The 15,143-nt window shown below is 42.8% G+C and overlaps 2 protein-coding genes across 2 annotated transcripts; both read right to left on the bottom strand.

The window, feature by feature from the left end:
• Positions 1 to 15: 15 nt before the first annotated feature.
• On the bottom strand, positions 16 to 1,987 carry LOC139338815 (uncharacterized). Its single transcript, XM_070974087.1, has 5 exons — positions 1,890 to 1,987; positions 1,266 to 1,374; positions 539 to 649; positions 292 to 370; positions 16 to 197 (listed from the first exon to the last, which is right to left on the bottom strand). The coding sequence occupies exons 1-5, from the start codon at positions 1,985 to 1,987 to the stop codon at positions 106 to 108; spliced, it is 489 nt and encodes a 162-aa protein (XP_070830188.1). The 3' UTR covers positions 16 to 105.
• Positions 1,988 to 4,250: 2,263 nt separating this feature from the next.
• LOC139339207 (coiled-coil domain-containing protein 39-like) lies at positions 4,251 to 13,892 on the bottom strand. The gene is made up of 23 exons (XM_070974713.1): positions 13,641 to 13,892; positions 12,759 to 12,878; positions 12,511 to 12,657; positions 12,257 to 12,415; positions 12,035 to 12,127; positions 11,349 to 11,477; positions 11,029 to 11,220; positions 10,828 to 10,931; positions 10,604 to 10,736; positions 9,858 to 10,052; positions 9,593 to 9,757; positions 9,357 to 9,494; positions 8,851 to 9,059; positions 8,545 to 8,668; positions 8,264 to 8,423; positions 7,990 to 8,096; positions 7,413 to 7,553; positions 7,099 to 7,278; positions 6,834 to 6,922; positions 5,461 to 6,615; positions 5,264 to 5,347; positions 5,097 to 5,173; positions 4,251 to 4,901 (listed from the first exon to the last, which is right to left on the bottom strand). Exons 1-20 carry the CDS (start codon positions 13,737 to 13,739, stop codon positions 6,432 to 6,434), a joined length of 2,868 nt encoding a protein of 955 aa, XP_070830814.1. The 5' UTR covers positions 13,740 to 13,892; the 3' UTR covers positions 4,251 to 4,901; positions 5,097 to 5,173; positions 5,264 to 5,347; positions 5,461 to 6,431.
• Positions 13,893 to 15,143: the final 1,251 nt, after the last annotated feature.

Below are 15,143 nucleotides of genomic sequence, written 5' to 3'. Positions count from 1 at the left end.
ACTAGTTCGTTTAAATCATTTTAAATAGCAATATTGCATTTTTTTTTTCATCTGATGATGCACATAGGAATGAAACTGAGGAAAAAACACATCAGTTTTCTCCATCTATGCCAAGGTGCAGTTGGCGGTATCAAACCCAGGACAGATCCACTTGTTGCTGAACTGTTTGTATCCCTCAGCACTGATCAGGTCACTTCCTGAAAAGAGAAAGACACGCATTATACGCATCATCATGGCTTCTTATAGACTAAAACACTGACATTATAGTTCTTCCCTGAGCTAAACACTTACCGTCCATCAGGTTCTGGAGGCTGCAGTAGTTTGTGCTGTCTTCAGATGGATCTTTGGATAAGTCAGATCCCACCTCTCCCTGCACATCAGAAACAGCAGCAGATGGACATTTTTCATGAAGCACCAGAAAAGAAGCCTGTGGTCTTGAACAGAGTTTGCTGTGAGTCCAGCAGGTGCTTGGAACTGAACAGTTGTAGCATGAGCTGCACCAGTCTGTTTACTCATCCAGGAATAAAAACGCACTTACAGTCACTTTGCAGATGGTGGACTGCTCCAGAAGAAACTGAAGGTTGATCACTTTTTTGGTTGCTGGAGACGTGTGCGTGGCTGTGATCAGGTAAGGATCTGCCACCACAAGCTGCAGCACATTTCAAATTCAGTCCAGTCTGACAGGAAACACTGCATGCTGCACATTTCAAGCTCAGTTTGTTCATAATGGAAATGAGGATATTTTCTACTGTGCATCAGGTACGACTGACCATAAAGCCCAGCATCCACTTTGCATCTATCTTATTGTTATTGTTTCTGGTGAACATTGTGTCATATGCAGAGAAATTACTTTATTTCTTTAAATTGTTTTAAGGATCCTGTTTAGCTTTTACGCCAACTATATAAAGATCTAATAAATGGTGTATAACACACTATCACGTAGATGTACACAGATGAAAGTGTTTATTAAGTATGAAGACTGAATGAAGTATATCTACTTACAACCGTTATAAAAAATACAAAACGCTAAATACAGGTTTAAAGTAAAGTCTTACCCAGACAGAAAAAAGTATATTTGATTATATTTGAGTTGTTAGATCACCTTCTACAGACACTATTGCACTTAAGACCTTTAAAGTAAGCACAATGTACACTGTTTATTTGAGATATTTATAATATGTGTATTATCTCTGTGCATTATTTGACTGCAAATTAATTATTTATTATGACTAAACAAATTATTAGTTGACTGAGATGTTTCTGACCTCATAGGAGCACCTCTCTCCTGTGTATTGACAGTCTGGCCTGATCTGCCAGGACTTGATCTGGCTCACCAGCTTTACATTGACATCTTGGCACGAGATACCAAACAGCCTGCAGAGCACAAGAGTCCATGTTAGATTCGTTGCTGTCTTATTAAGTTAAAGGTCATGTCGTGTTTGAGCCGGAAAATATGATTCAGGAAGGATGAACTTTGCATATCAGATTATCAGTACTTTGTTTCTCTTCACATGCGTGACCAATGTGAGTCCTGTGAGTCCTGTAGTCTACCCATGTCCAAGATAACATGCATGAGAAATGAGGCTGCACAGACTTTTGAATTCTTAGGTAAATACCGTGTATTGGGTTAGTACACTGGATGTCATGCAACCTAAAACAGCATTATCCATATCTAGCTGGTCACATGATGTAGCATCTGCTCTGTGAATATTAACAGCAGAAGCCTGGACATTAATAATCAAATGAAATAGATTTATGCTTTTGGAAAAATAGAGAATTGGCTACACAAGTGCCCTCGTATACAGTTTGATTCAACACAAATCTATTAAATCTCTTCATTCACTCTCGATATCAGTGTGGACCAATACTCCCCGAAAAATCTACATTACCATTTGACTTTGCATTGTGAGGAGAGGTCTGCCAGTGAGATGGTGAGCCTGGCTCCCAGAAGGAGAGCTGAAGTGATAAACAGGAATCTCAGGTCCATAGTGAAGGCAAGCCGATCGGGCCTGTGTCCAAATGTGTGGCCGTCCTCTGAATGTTGGCTCACTCTGCCTCGACGCCTTTAAAAGGGCAGCACATCACGGGTCATGTGGAAAACTGGAAAGGAGGACAGGACAACATGATTGATTAAGACGGACCACAGCATGAAAGAGTGGAGGAAACTGAAGCTTCAATTCAGAAGAAGGCGCGCACAGAGACAGCAATTTGACTCAGCTGGACTCAGCTATTTCAATATTGTTAGTTCAAGTCATTTACACTGAGGGACCAGTAACTGTGTATGTTTTAACCCCTTACTATGAATTGTGTAAGCATTTGATATATGGTAGAATAGTTTTCAAAGCATATCAGAAGTTTTTCCATTGATTTCATATCGTCTGCAGCCATTGCATTCCACTGAGGTCAGCTTGAAAATCATGACATGGAGCTTGAGTAAAACACAGTAACGTGAACAGCAACAGATTTTTTGGCTAACTGGGGGCAGCAGAAATGACCTTTGAATTGATGCGACGTGATGAGGATGTTAGAAAGCAACATTAACATTCATTTGCAATTGTGTTGGCATCCACCTGATCAATGTTAGACCAGTATTCACTTTCCTTTTTGCTCTGGTTTTGGTCTGCCACTTTTACCAGCTACTCACCTACTCAGCTTAAACAGCTGGCTGCTGCTGCTGCTGCTGCTGCTGCTGCTGCTGCTGCTGCTGCAGCCAAAAGCAACATGAGAGCAGTGAGATGGGACCAAAATAGTTAGGCCATGGTCATTACGCTGAAACAATGAGCTGAAAGATGCTAAAATCGCTCTTTAGAACTGAGAGGAACTGCTGAGTCACATGACAAGTCTCAGTGGGTTCATTTCAAAAAGTGCCCCCGTTCTTATGCGTAGTTGAGACACTGTTAAGATTTATATGGTGCCACCTTCCTAACACAGACATACATTCAATCAATTAAATCAAGCTTTCTTCTAAGAAATCTCGTTCAATCTGATGAACTTTCCCAAAAATGTTCTGAGTTAGAGGTTGTTCTTTGTTGGCAGACAGGTCAGATGCTGGAGCTTGTGTCTAATTCAAGCACTGGAACAAACTTTCTATAATCAGTGACCAGAAAAGCAGAATCAGAAATAGAAGAAGTCTTCAGCAAAAAGACATGGACCCACCTTCTAGATTTACATGCCTTTTGCTACATGGATATATGCAAGCAACTCACTTTCCACGCTTTGCATGTTCATGTGAACTGATTGCTGAAGATAATGTAACAGACTTCAGATGCCTGGAGGGAGTGTTGTAAAACCTGGGAGGCTCCTGTGGCCGCTGCAGGAGCCTTGTCAAGTCTACTAAAATAATGCTGACCTCAACTTTTCTGAGAAAAGCTGTGTCATAAAGTGGGAGCATGGCGAAACCCCAACACAGGCGGGGGAGGTCTAATGAACAAATGTTATTGGTTGCATCATGGGAAATGTAGGATTGTGTTTGTTGAAGTGTGTTTGTTCAACCTGACCTATGCTGGACACTAAAAGCAATGTGAAGAAGGTGCAAGGCGTGTAGTAACTAATCATATATTGAACTATAGCTGACACCACACTGGAGATTATCTGTTCTCACACTCACACTTTATGTTATACCATGACATTGATTCAGCTTCACTCAAACAGCATTTGTCATGGAGCACGATACACTACCATGACTGCGACCACGAAAATGTTATTTCATGTCCTATACTTGGTTTTAAATATTGGGTGTTAATGGGCATAATGTGAGCAGGATGAGCAGTGCGGTTTTTAAAGTCTTCATCTCCAGTTGATGTTCCTCCCTCTAGTGGCTGAAAGTGGAACTTCAGCAATGTTTCCACTGAAACTGGTAGTACTGTCACTTATAATAACCTTTAGTTTGTCAGTCACTGTTTCTGTGAGTGTCCTTTATATTTTAGTTGTCTCTTGTTCTACATTGAAAGAGCTCCTCCTCATGCGTCGTGGTGCCTTTGTCTCCTTCCTGCCCTTGTGATTGTGGATTAGTTTCACCAGTGTGTTTTCCCCTCATGGTTGGTGTTTCTTGTCGGCCTTCCTGCCTGTTTTACTCATGTCGCCACCTGTCTGTTATTAGTTTAATCATCTGGACTCTGACTTGTTGAGCTACCAAATAGCTCCATTAGTGTTTTCTCTTCTTCTTTCAACTGATTTATTAGCCTTTTATCACCTCTGAATCACGGCTCACATCTCCAAATTGTGAAATGAAATGACAATTCAGTCAGATTATGAGGCTGCGGATTTATTTATTCATGGCTTTGAATGACTTTACAACAACTCAGCAGTCACGTGTGTATGGTGAAAGTGTCTTGATAGAATGTTGACACACATAACTTTTGGTGATTAAGAGATGATTAAATATATAATTACTGGAAATCTTGTATTTATATTACGATAAATGCAAAGTGTTGTTATTTTATATATATCATTGTATTTACAATGAGATGATCCTTAAACTGTTTATTCTGTGACATTTAAGAGGGAACATGTCTTTACGTTTATGGCTTTTTAAATAGAGGTATTGCATGTAAAAGGTGTCATTTGGATTATCTTGCTACATTTCTCATGTCACAGCTCTCACTCCGATGTCACTCCATTGCCATGTTCAAGCTGCAGAGAGACTTTTAGCTGGAGCCCAAAGATCTAGAAACAGACAACCAAATTACAGCAACTCTCCAATTCAGTTCACAAGTTTCCTTTTGAGGGGTAATTAGAAAAACAAAGTTTTCAAAAGTCATATTTTTTTCAAGTGTAGCTCCCCCGCAACAAGTGAGCAAACACAGAGAAACTTGGGAGTTGAGGTTTCAGACTCTGGTGATGTTCTTTATTGTCAGATTGAAGTCCAGATCTGGTTGTAGACGCTGGATCATGCTGTAGAGCTGAAAGACGCAAACAATTTAAAAGTCATCATATTCAGGTCTGTGTCCAAGAATCACAGTATGTTACCAGATTGTGTGCTGCACACATTACAACAGAGAGCATGTATGTTTTATCACAGAAATAAAAGACAGAATTGGGTATTAGACCCTGAACAGTCATGAATGTAAAGACAGTGAATGAGGTCAGTGAGTCACCTGGTGCAGGACTGGAGCAATTGTTGTTTCATTGAGCTCCCAATAGGACTGAACAGCTGTCTGAAGGATTGCCACAACTGTGTGACATATAAAAAGAAATTCAGTATCATTCAAATCATGTTAAACTTCAAGCCGAATTACATTCTGCAATCTTAAAATGCCCTTACCATTGTCTGTTGAATCAGGAGACGGCAGGACTGATGCTGCCTGGACTGGGTGTGACGTCCCCGTGGCAGAGGAGACAAAGGAAGCTGCAGAAACATCAAATAAATTATGCCACACTTTCATGATGAATTTATTTGGAGTCCATACATTTAAAAGGATCTCCCATAAATTTTCCAACGATTCCTGTCAGTGTACTCACTTGTCTGTGCTGAACATGAGACCAAACATCCAGCAAACAGCAACAGCAGCAGCATGTTGAAGAGGAGTGAAACCTGCCGTGAGAAGGTGTTCCCGCAGAGCCTCGGGCTACTTTTGTTCTGTTTCAGGAAGCGACACCAATATTCACAGGGCGTGGCAATGAGCAACAATACAGTATAACAATACAGAACAGTTCCTCGAAGAATTGTCCGCAGCAGGTGAACATAATTTCCCACCCTGTAAAGACAAGATTCAAATGATTCAAGATTCAGTTTCCTTATTGTTACTTCTCAGTTATACAACTATAAGAGTGAAAAAATCTTTGGTTCTGGCTCCTTGACTTTGCAGCTGTAGTAACAATAACACAAACAAGGGCATTAAAATAGTCTTCAAAGGTGGAATAAAATACAAATATGGTCATATAAATATTAAAAATCCAAAGATCATCTATGTAAGGAAAGAGTAAAAGTGTGATCTTTGCCTTTAAATAAAGTTTTAGTTCAGCTTAAAACACCCCAAAAAAAAGACTTTTCTGCTACTTTTTATTGAGTTGATGTTACATTTTTAAGACCAAAAAAAAAAGCATTAAAAGAAACAAATTCAATCATATTTTTGTCAAACTGTTGTCTGTCACTCAGATTGTGGGCACATGCTCTCTTTTTTGTGATCTTCCTTTAGGCTCCATTAGACTTACATGAATAAATACAATAACTTCACAGAATAAAGGCTACAAGTAACAAATTTTAAGCAGAAAGTAGAATAATATTAACAATAACAGACTTTTTAGAAGGACACCACTCCCAAACTATCCTGAACCTCTTCAACACATTTCAGAATTGTATGTGAGGAAACAGTAATTCTGTGGAACTACAGCTGAGCTGCCTCCTGCTGGCAGAGCTGCTAACTGTTCTTCATCCACATGAGTAAATACAGAACGATGATGAATCAGCCATCAGACAGAAGAGCAGCACACTACGGGTTCTTTAACTTCCTGCTGCTGCTGCTGCTGCTGCTGCTGCTCACAGAGCTGGAACGTCTGGAGGTGGTGAGAGGAGGGGAGGCAACAGTCAGGTCCAAGCCCAGCTCCACAGTCTTCAGGACGGTGGAGTGAAGTGCAGAGGCCCTGGGGCTGCTGCTGGCTGAGGACGCAGGAGACCTGCAGTACAGAGACGGAACGACACCATAAAGATACAGATTCAGAGCGTGGAGCATCTCAGGGCAACCGCAGCTTATATTGACAGAAGAGCAGTTTTCAATCACTTTAGAATCAGTGCAATCGTTCAAACTGATGGCCATCTGACAGCAAGCGCTCATTATTTCTCTAACCTGGACGACCACCCTCTGTGGAGAAAAGGTTTTATCATGAAGTCTGACCTGAGAGAGGCGGAGCTGCGGGCGGAGTTTGTCTTGGAGCTCCGGTTACTGCAAGGAGTGGAAGACGGAGATGGAAGAGACAGATTGGCCTGAAAGGAACAGCAGAAAAAGAGACCAAAACGTTTAGGAAACCTGCTTTTAGCACTGCAGATCCTTCATATTTCATCTTAAACCACTTCAGAAGTGACAGTAAGCACAGCCTGTCACGACGTCATGCTCAACGAATCCTCTGATTATAAAATATGCAGTTTTCATTGTTTCATACCTGCAGGAAGTATCTCTCCAACACTGATCTGAGGTCAGCTTTGTCCTCCATGGCCTCATTCAGCATCTTGTCCACACTCTTGTTGAATTCCTTCAACTCCCTCAGCTTAATGTCTTTCTCCTCAAAAGTCTCCGTCTTGGTGTTTTTGGCTGAGCGGATCTCTTTGATCAGCTTAGAGCTCTAACAAACAGCAGGACGACACAAAAAGAAAACATGACAGCTGCTAATTCATGTTTGTGTTCCAGGTTACCTGCACTGCTCTGGATATATGACGTTGAACGTGTTGAGAAAAAGTGGGAAAGGAGACGTCAAACCTGCTTTGTGGCTCTGTCAATCTTCTCTCGCTGGGAAGCGATTTCTTTCTTCAGTTTACTGATGAGCGACTGTTTGTGCTCCATCTTCTCTTTCTCCACCTGCTCTTCTTGCAGCAGACTCTCTGAGGTATTGTTCATGTCCTGAAATGGAGAGCAGCACACACACACACACACACACACACACACACACACACACACACACACACACACACACACACACACACAGAGTTTATATACGACCTCATGATATTCTTGCAGTAACTAAATAATACAACAAGCTACTCTGTGCTGCTGATGAGGAGAGACAGAAAACAAGAATGGAGGACGAGTGAACACAGCGATGAAGTGGTAATTCAGATTTTTTACTTCATGCTCTTAAATATTATGATAGTCAGCAGGTCGACCATCACGCTAATGAGGAATAAAGATAAAATTTGTTTGACGAGAGACTTCAGCTGGTTAGATGTTGGGGCATGTTTTCCAAAAGTTAATGTGCTGCAGTCTGTCACTGATGGAGGAGGAGATGTTTGGCACTGAGGAACTAACAGCTCAGCACTCGGCTGTGAATAGGACTCACCTGTACGTCCTGTTGGAGCTCTTGGATCTGTCTTTTCTTATGTTTCAGTGTCTCTTCAGCCGCCCTCAGCTGCTCCTCCAGCTTCAGTTTTTCCTCATACTCTGGACCTGAAACAAGAACAGTCCGATCACTTTGTGATCACTGACAGCTGCTCTGTTGATTCCAGCAGAGGAAGAGAAAAAACACGGAAGTCAGAAAACTTCCTGCTGACGATCTCTGATGAGAGTGCAGCTGCTGAGGTTTGCTCTCGCTCAGTCCACCTGCTCGAACGTACTGGATTCATTTGCTTTGTTGAGCGATTTGCGAAACGCTGAGTTGCTGTTGTTGAACAGCTGAATGGTGTTCTCCAGAGCTCGATTTTCCAGCTCCATCTTGCGGATTTTAGCATCCAGACCGTCTCCCTTCCGCTTCAGCTCCTCTTTCTCTTGTGCAGCCTGATGAAAAGCACACAGCAGTGAGTCGATGTGCTGCTGTGCACTGCAGGAACTAATCTAACCTTGTTCAGCTTCAACAGACTCTGCGTGTAACATGACGCTGTGTTTAAAGGCCTCTTACCTTTGTGATGTAGTACGCCTGTGATTTCTCCTCGTCCCCCTCAGGAGCCGCCATTGAAAGCATCAAGACCTCAAAGCGTTTCTTCATCATGTCGATCTTGGACAGTTTGTCATTCAGTTCAGCGCTGAGACAGAATCAGTCGCTACAATTAAGGGATCTTTTCCTGTAAAACTAGTCTGAACAGATGTGATGTAGCTCGGTATTGACCCTCCTTTATGTTAGAAACATACAAGTATGACATGAAACACCAGTGAGAGCGAAGTTTTCCTGTTTGACCTCACAGGAAAGTCAAACTGGGGATTTCACCTGAGTCTCTGTCTCTCCTGCTCGCTGATCTTCAGCTGCTGGTTGAGCATTTCTCTGTAGACCTTGATCTCATCCTCCCTCTCCTTCATGGCTTTCTGCAGCTCCAGCTTCCTCTTCTCCAGCGACAGCATGCTGTCCGCCTTGTTGTACAGCAGGTCCCTCATACGCTTCACCTCCATCTTCATGATGTTGTGCTCCACCATGTTGTCCTGATGAGGAACACGACTAAAAATGCAAACATCCGCTTTTCCCTGTTTTCTATCTTTGTAAACTCAATATTTGAGTGTTGGACTGTCGGTCAGGTCACCTTTGGCTCTGGGAAACTGCGACAGCACAGTTTTAACTATTTACTGCCATCTACAAGCTAAACTCTTCATCTATTGAAAGAAGAAGTGAAAGATTGATTGATAATAAAAGTAACTGCCAGAATCAAAAACAGGACCTTGAAATAAACTTCCTGTGATGAGGATCATTTCCTGATACCTGCTGTGACATCAGCTCGTTACCTGTTTCCTCAGCCTGAGTCTCTTCAGCTCCTTTTCATTGGTGTTACGGAGCAGCATGAGCTCCTCCACCTTGTTGGTCAGATCTCTCTTTTGAGCTTTTGACTTCTCCATCTCTTTCCTCAAAGAGCGAACGTCATCCTGTCAGAGACAAAGACTCGAGTGAGCTGGATTTATGTCACTGGTTCAGTGTGTGAGACGTGCAGAACAGGCGGTGAGGAAAACACAATCAGACTGACCTCAGACTCTCTGAGCGTCTTGGTGAGCATGTCGGCTGTCCTCTTCTTCTCCTCCATGGCTTCAGTCAGCTCAGCGATCTTCATGTCCAGCATTTGCTTTTCATTTGAGTGACTGTCATCTTGCAGCCGTGCCAGTTTTGTATCCAGGCAGAAGATCTGGTAGTCCTACAAAGAGCAGGAAGGTGAAAGGAAAATGAGTCTCACACAAAGTTGGGACAGTGTGATTGTAGAGGGTCACGTCTGTGTGTGTTTTCTGGTCGCGTGCCTGTGTACTCATGGTCTTCTGCTGTCTTAGTAATTCCTGCTCCAGTTTTCTGAGCTGGCTGTTCAGGCTTTTGATGGTGGCTTTACTGCTTGAAACCTGGGCAATAGAATCCTTCTCCTTTGTCTTCAGGGCCTGCAAATGTTCTTTACGATGAAAAAGCTCCTCCCTGCAGTCACGCAGCTGGACATCCAACTCCTACAGCAAAGCAACGGCAGAACAGGGTCACACAGTCGTATCACAGCAAAGAGCTGTGTCGCTTTGAGCTTTGACATATCTAACACTGATTCCTGAAGAACAACATCTTTATTAGTGCAGTGTGGGGGGACAATGAAACTGGAGGTCTTAGATAGATTCATATCAGCCTGGCATGATGAAATGATCTATAATGATTCAATTAGTTATCATGCTTCCCATAATAATGGTAGTAGAATATATGGTGCTGTATCCTTAATGCACTGTCACTAGTCTAATTTCTATGTGTTTACTGTTTGTACAGTGCCTGCAGTTCTTCCCGTTAGGACACATACAGCCCAAACAACCTCCACCAATCACTTTTTTCACTGTCTGAAACTATAAAAGCCTGATGTTGCTCAGTGCAGCTTTTAATTCACAGAAACACCAACATTCAGTAGTTTCTGTCAGTAGTTGCTTTCAGCAAAAACAGTAATCAGCATGTGCTCCCTTCCCTTCCAGCTGCCTCCACAGCAAATGAACAGGACGAGGTTCAGGACTGTCGGGCTGCTGACCTTGATTGTCAGCTCCTCATCCTTGAGGAACTGGTCCATCTGTGCAGCTCTCTCCTCCTCACTGAGGGCCGTCTGAGTCACAGCTTTCAGCTTCTCCTCCAGGGCCACATTGTAGGCTCTGGCCTCCTCAAGCCTACAACACACACACATACACAGACAGAGCTTGTGTGCTGAAGCTAGAGTGGTAATTTAGAAACACACACGTGCTGTAAGATCTCACTGACTTCTTATTGTTATCCTGGATGTCTTTCTTCATTCTGGACATGTGAGCCATCACAGACTGGACATCAGAGGTCGCTCTGTCTCGTGTACCTTTGCAACTCTCCAGCTGTGAGACACATGAGAGTCAGTTCACTCCGCTCTGCCAATGACTGAAAATATTAGTTAGTGGTAGCTCAAAGCTGTCCATGCTTTGGGAAGCCGACCTCATCCTGCAGCCCGCTGCAGTTTTCCTCCTGCTCCTTCAAATGCTGCCGCAGCTTCACGGCCTGTCGGTTGGCTGTGCTTATCTTCCTCTCAGTTTCCTTGTTGTTGTTCCTCTGAGTCTCCAGCAGGTGCTTCCTCTCCGTCAGGGCGGCATTCCTTTCCCTAATGGTCTGGTTGGCTTGGGCGAGTTGCTGGATGGATGAAGGGACAAGACAGGAACACAAACACTTCTGTTCACGTTCTGTTGGCTTTTATGTGCACGAGTTTATATACTTTAGAGTCAGCACGTCTTTCATCAGCAGGAGGTCACAGACTTTACCAGCGCGCACTGCTGCATCTCAGCATCTCGCTGCTTCATCTGCTTGATGGTGTTTTCCCATTGGTGGATGAGCTGCTGCGTCTCCACGTGGGCCTGCTGCAGATTCTCTGTAGTTTTATCCAAAGCAAGCTGTTGGAAAGCAGAGGAAGATTGTTTTCCCGTAGACAGTGTGTGGCTTAAAGGCGTCACACATTTTACATGGGAGTGATGTTCAAGAACAACATCACGTAAATTTATACTGAAGCAAAACAAAGTCAGATGATTGAGTGGAATCATGACGAATGTACAGACGAATGAGAGAAGCCAGATTGTCACATGTCACAGACATCCTGAGGGAAATGTACGTATAAGTTCAAGTGCTTTTCTCTGCCTGACAAGCATGTCATCTCTGTAATTAGTTTGTTCTACGAACACGACACATTGACCACCTTTTCCTCTTCCTTTTCCCTCTCAACAACACAGAATGTCCTTCTCTAAAGCATCAAATGTCCATCATGCGCTCAGTTTCTTGTTCTGAATCTAAGAGAAATCCAGCTGGTCTTGGCCTCTAGTTGCTATTATAAGAATGTCACTGCTGCTGCACGAGAAAAATAAAATGTGTGAAGTTCTTCCAGCCAATAGTTTGTCACTTGACACTTTTTCCCTCTTTCATCCATAAAAACAGTGAGAATATTTTCTTACAGTACCTGTGCAGTTACAGTCTCAGTCAGTTCTTTGTCAAGTGCTTTGTGCTTTTCATTGGCCTCCAGTGTCTTCTTCTCTATCGCCAGAGTGAGCGACTGTATCAGGAGAGATAATGAAGCTGTTAGCTTAGCTGTTAGCTCAGGATGAGTCAGCAGTTTAGTTTGGATGGAACTGCTGCTGAAAACTCATTAGATGTACGGCCTGTTGGATCTTTTCCTCCTCACCTTGATCCTCTGCTCGTCTTGCTGGGCGTACTTGATGATGGCCATTGTGTCCTCGTCTTTGCGCGCTGACTCCTCTAAAAAGGCATCCATGGTGTGCTGGTCCCAGTTCATCTGGTTCCTAAACTCCTCCAGCTTCTGTTTGGCCTTGAAGATGTGGTTCTGAGGACGTGGACAAAAGTTAAGTGGCACATTTTGGCAAAAAGAGCTGCAGCTGTTTCTGTGTTTAAGGTCAACATGTTGAGGATGGTATGGACCTCTAGCATGTTCCTCCTCTCTGCTAAAGATCTAAGGTTGTTCTCCATCTTTGCAGTCTCCTGCGCCAGGCGACCTGTCTCCCTTTCTGCGAGGGCTGTGAGATGTTTCTCCAGCTCTTCTTCTCTTTCCTTCGCCCTGCACAGAGCCTACGTGGAGAAAAATCAAAATGAGAAGTTAACAACACACCATGAAGAGACGCTGGCTCTCTGACTCACACTCAGTGAACAAAGTATCCTGACACACCGACCTCAGTGTTTTCCAGCTGTTGTTTAACATCTTTGAGGTGATCGGTCATGATCTGCTTTTGATCCTTGTTTCTCTCCAGTTTGTTTTCCAGCTGCACCAACTCCATCTCTTTCTTACGGATCTGTTATTGAGGAAGGGATCAGATTAAAAGCACAACATCTATAACATGAACTCTGCAGCATGTTTGTTCTTGTGAGCTGTCTCCTGTGGTTTGGCCATCAGTCCCTGCAGAACGCTTGTTTTATGACACATGAACAGATTTACCTGGAACACTTCATGAGTTGCTTTTCTGCACTGACATCAAACTTTACAGCTTGTTGTTGGAGCCACGTGGTCTCAGTGTTTACTGTGTAGTAACTACAATATCAGTGCAGTGTCATTTTTTTAATTTACATGGTCCTAAAAATAAAATATAATAGTAACTGATGAAGCTCATGTGAGCCTGTGTAAGAGATTCTGATAAAGCACCACTTGACCTGGAATCTATAAATCCCAAAAGCAAACAAACAACAAGAAAAACAACTTAATGCAAAAGTAAAAACATGCATCACTGAACACGTCATGAGTTCAGTGCAAAGCAACTGAGAAACATGACTCCAGAAATATGGAGAGAAAATATTTGATAATTAATATGCATACATTCAGTATGTTCACCTCTACAAATATGTAAACGTTTTGTAATAATCACATTTTAAAGGTTAACCTCTGATCTCTGTCACATGACTTGTTCACTAATTTCTGAACACTGCTGCTTGTTTGGAGGAAGTCAAACATGAAACTAGTCTGACCTCGTCAGATTCATTCACAGCACATCAGCGACCATTAAAACAACAAACATTTTATTAGTGCTGGTGTCATAAATTCATGTAACCTCCGCACTCACCTCTTCTATCAAAGCCTTGTTTTCAGCGTTGGCTTCGGGGATCGCAAAGCGCTCGTCCCAGCCCACCTCAGATAAAACTGTATGAAGAAGATTCGACATTTTCCTGCCCTGAACAAGAAGTCTGCAGAGAAACGAGAGGAGGATTCACAGTGATGGTGGTTTCCTGCTTCACAATCAACAGCCGCGAGCAGCAGTTTGTCTCCTGTTCTCTCCAACTGCTGCCTCCGCTGTTTGTTGTCAGTCGCCCTTAGCAACCGCTAAAGGATCTCGCCACTGGGAGGCAGCGCGAGGCTCGAGAGAATGCTGCAGCAGGGAGTCCTGACCATGATGGTGGTTTGATTGTGACTTTGCCTTATTTATGATCACGAGCCACAAAAAGAAAAAAGCATACTTTGACCAAAACTGTCCAGAATAAAATGACTTTGAGTTGAAGGCGTTCAATGGAGGAGCGGCAGAGACTGGAAGAGCGCGAACTTCGAAAACTTTGCATTTGTACGCGTGTGTCAGAGCACTCCACCACAACGCAGGTTCTGGATGATGCCATCAAGCAGCCTCACCATTGGTTCATCATTATACTGGAGACACCCACAGAACAGGTGATCGAACAAGCTGCAATGGTGTCATCTGTCCACCAGGTGTCAGGCCTTCCCCTCATTTTAAATCAGAATAACTGTGAAATAAAAGCACATCTAGAGAATCTACCACAGGTGCAAAAGGCTAAACAAGGGTTACATTAATTCATTCATGCAGCATTTTATGAGTCCCAACTTGAATCAAATTGAATTTTAGCTACAACAATTTTCTATTGGAGTTTTGACTGTAACTGCAGGACAAAGTCAGAATATATATGTGTGTTTGTTTGCCCTGTGCAGTGCGTCATCTACAGACCATTACAGCAGTTATCGCCGCCTTGAGCGTGGAAAGCAGCTATTTTAACCATTATTTAACCTTTCAGAAACAGATGGAGACCAACTCATATTCGTACATGTCTGACAGCCACTGGAAGGGCACTTTTCCATGTTATCTACCATAGAGGCACTTTTGCAGTGCAGTTAAAAATTAACAGTATGGGGCTAAATAGAGATAAAATGCATACGTGACTAGCCTAACGAGTTTTAAACTTTTAAGTACAGGTAAGTATAACTTATTTTTTGTTTTGGCCGTTAGCTATTACCTATGACATAACTTCGTCTACAGCAGTAGGCGAAGTTATGCGTTTGCATCTAATTTAAACATGCTATGTTATCTTAAAAATACAAGCGATTTGGTAGCTGCTGCAGGCCCGCATGGCTAAAAGCATGACGGGTTTACTGCAACTGAAGTAGCTAATGTTGCACACATGGCTGTTTGCCATTTTAAGCTAGCTTAATTTTTTTAGTTAAAGTAAACTTGGCAAATATAAGCTATGACAGTGAGGGCTAACTAGTTTCAAGCTAAAGTAAAGTTAGCTTGCTAGGCAGTTATAAGTGTTACCAAGCGTTAGTTCGGTTCTGTTCCTTCTCG

This window comes from Chaetodon trifascialis, chromosome 11 (assembly GCF_039877785.1).
Source record: "Chaetodon trifascialis isolate fChaTrf1 chromosome 11, fChaTrf1.hap1, whole genome shotgun sequence".
NCBI lineage: Eukaryota > Metazoa > Chordata > Actinopteri > Chaetodontiformes > Chaetodontidae > Chaetodon > Chaetodon trifascialis.
This window is presented reverse-complemented; position numbering and strand designations above follow the sequence as displayed.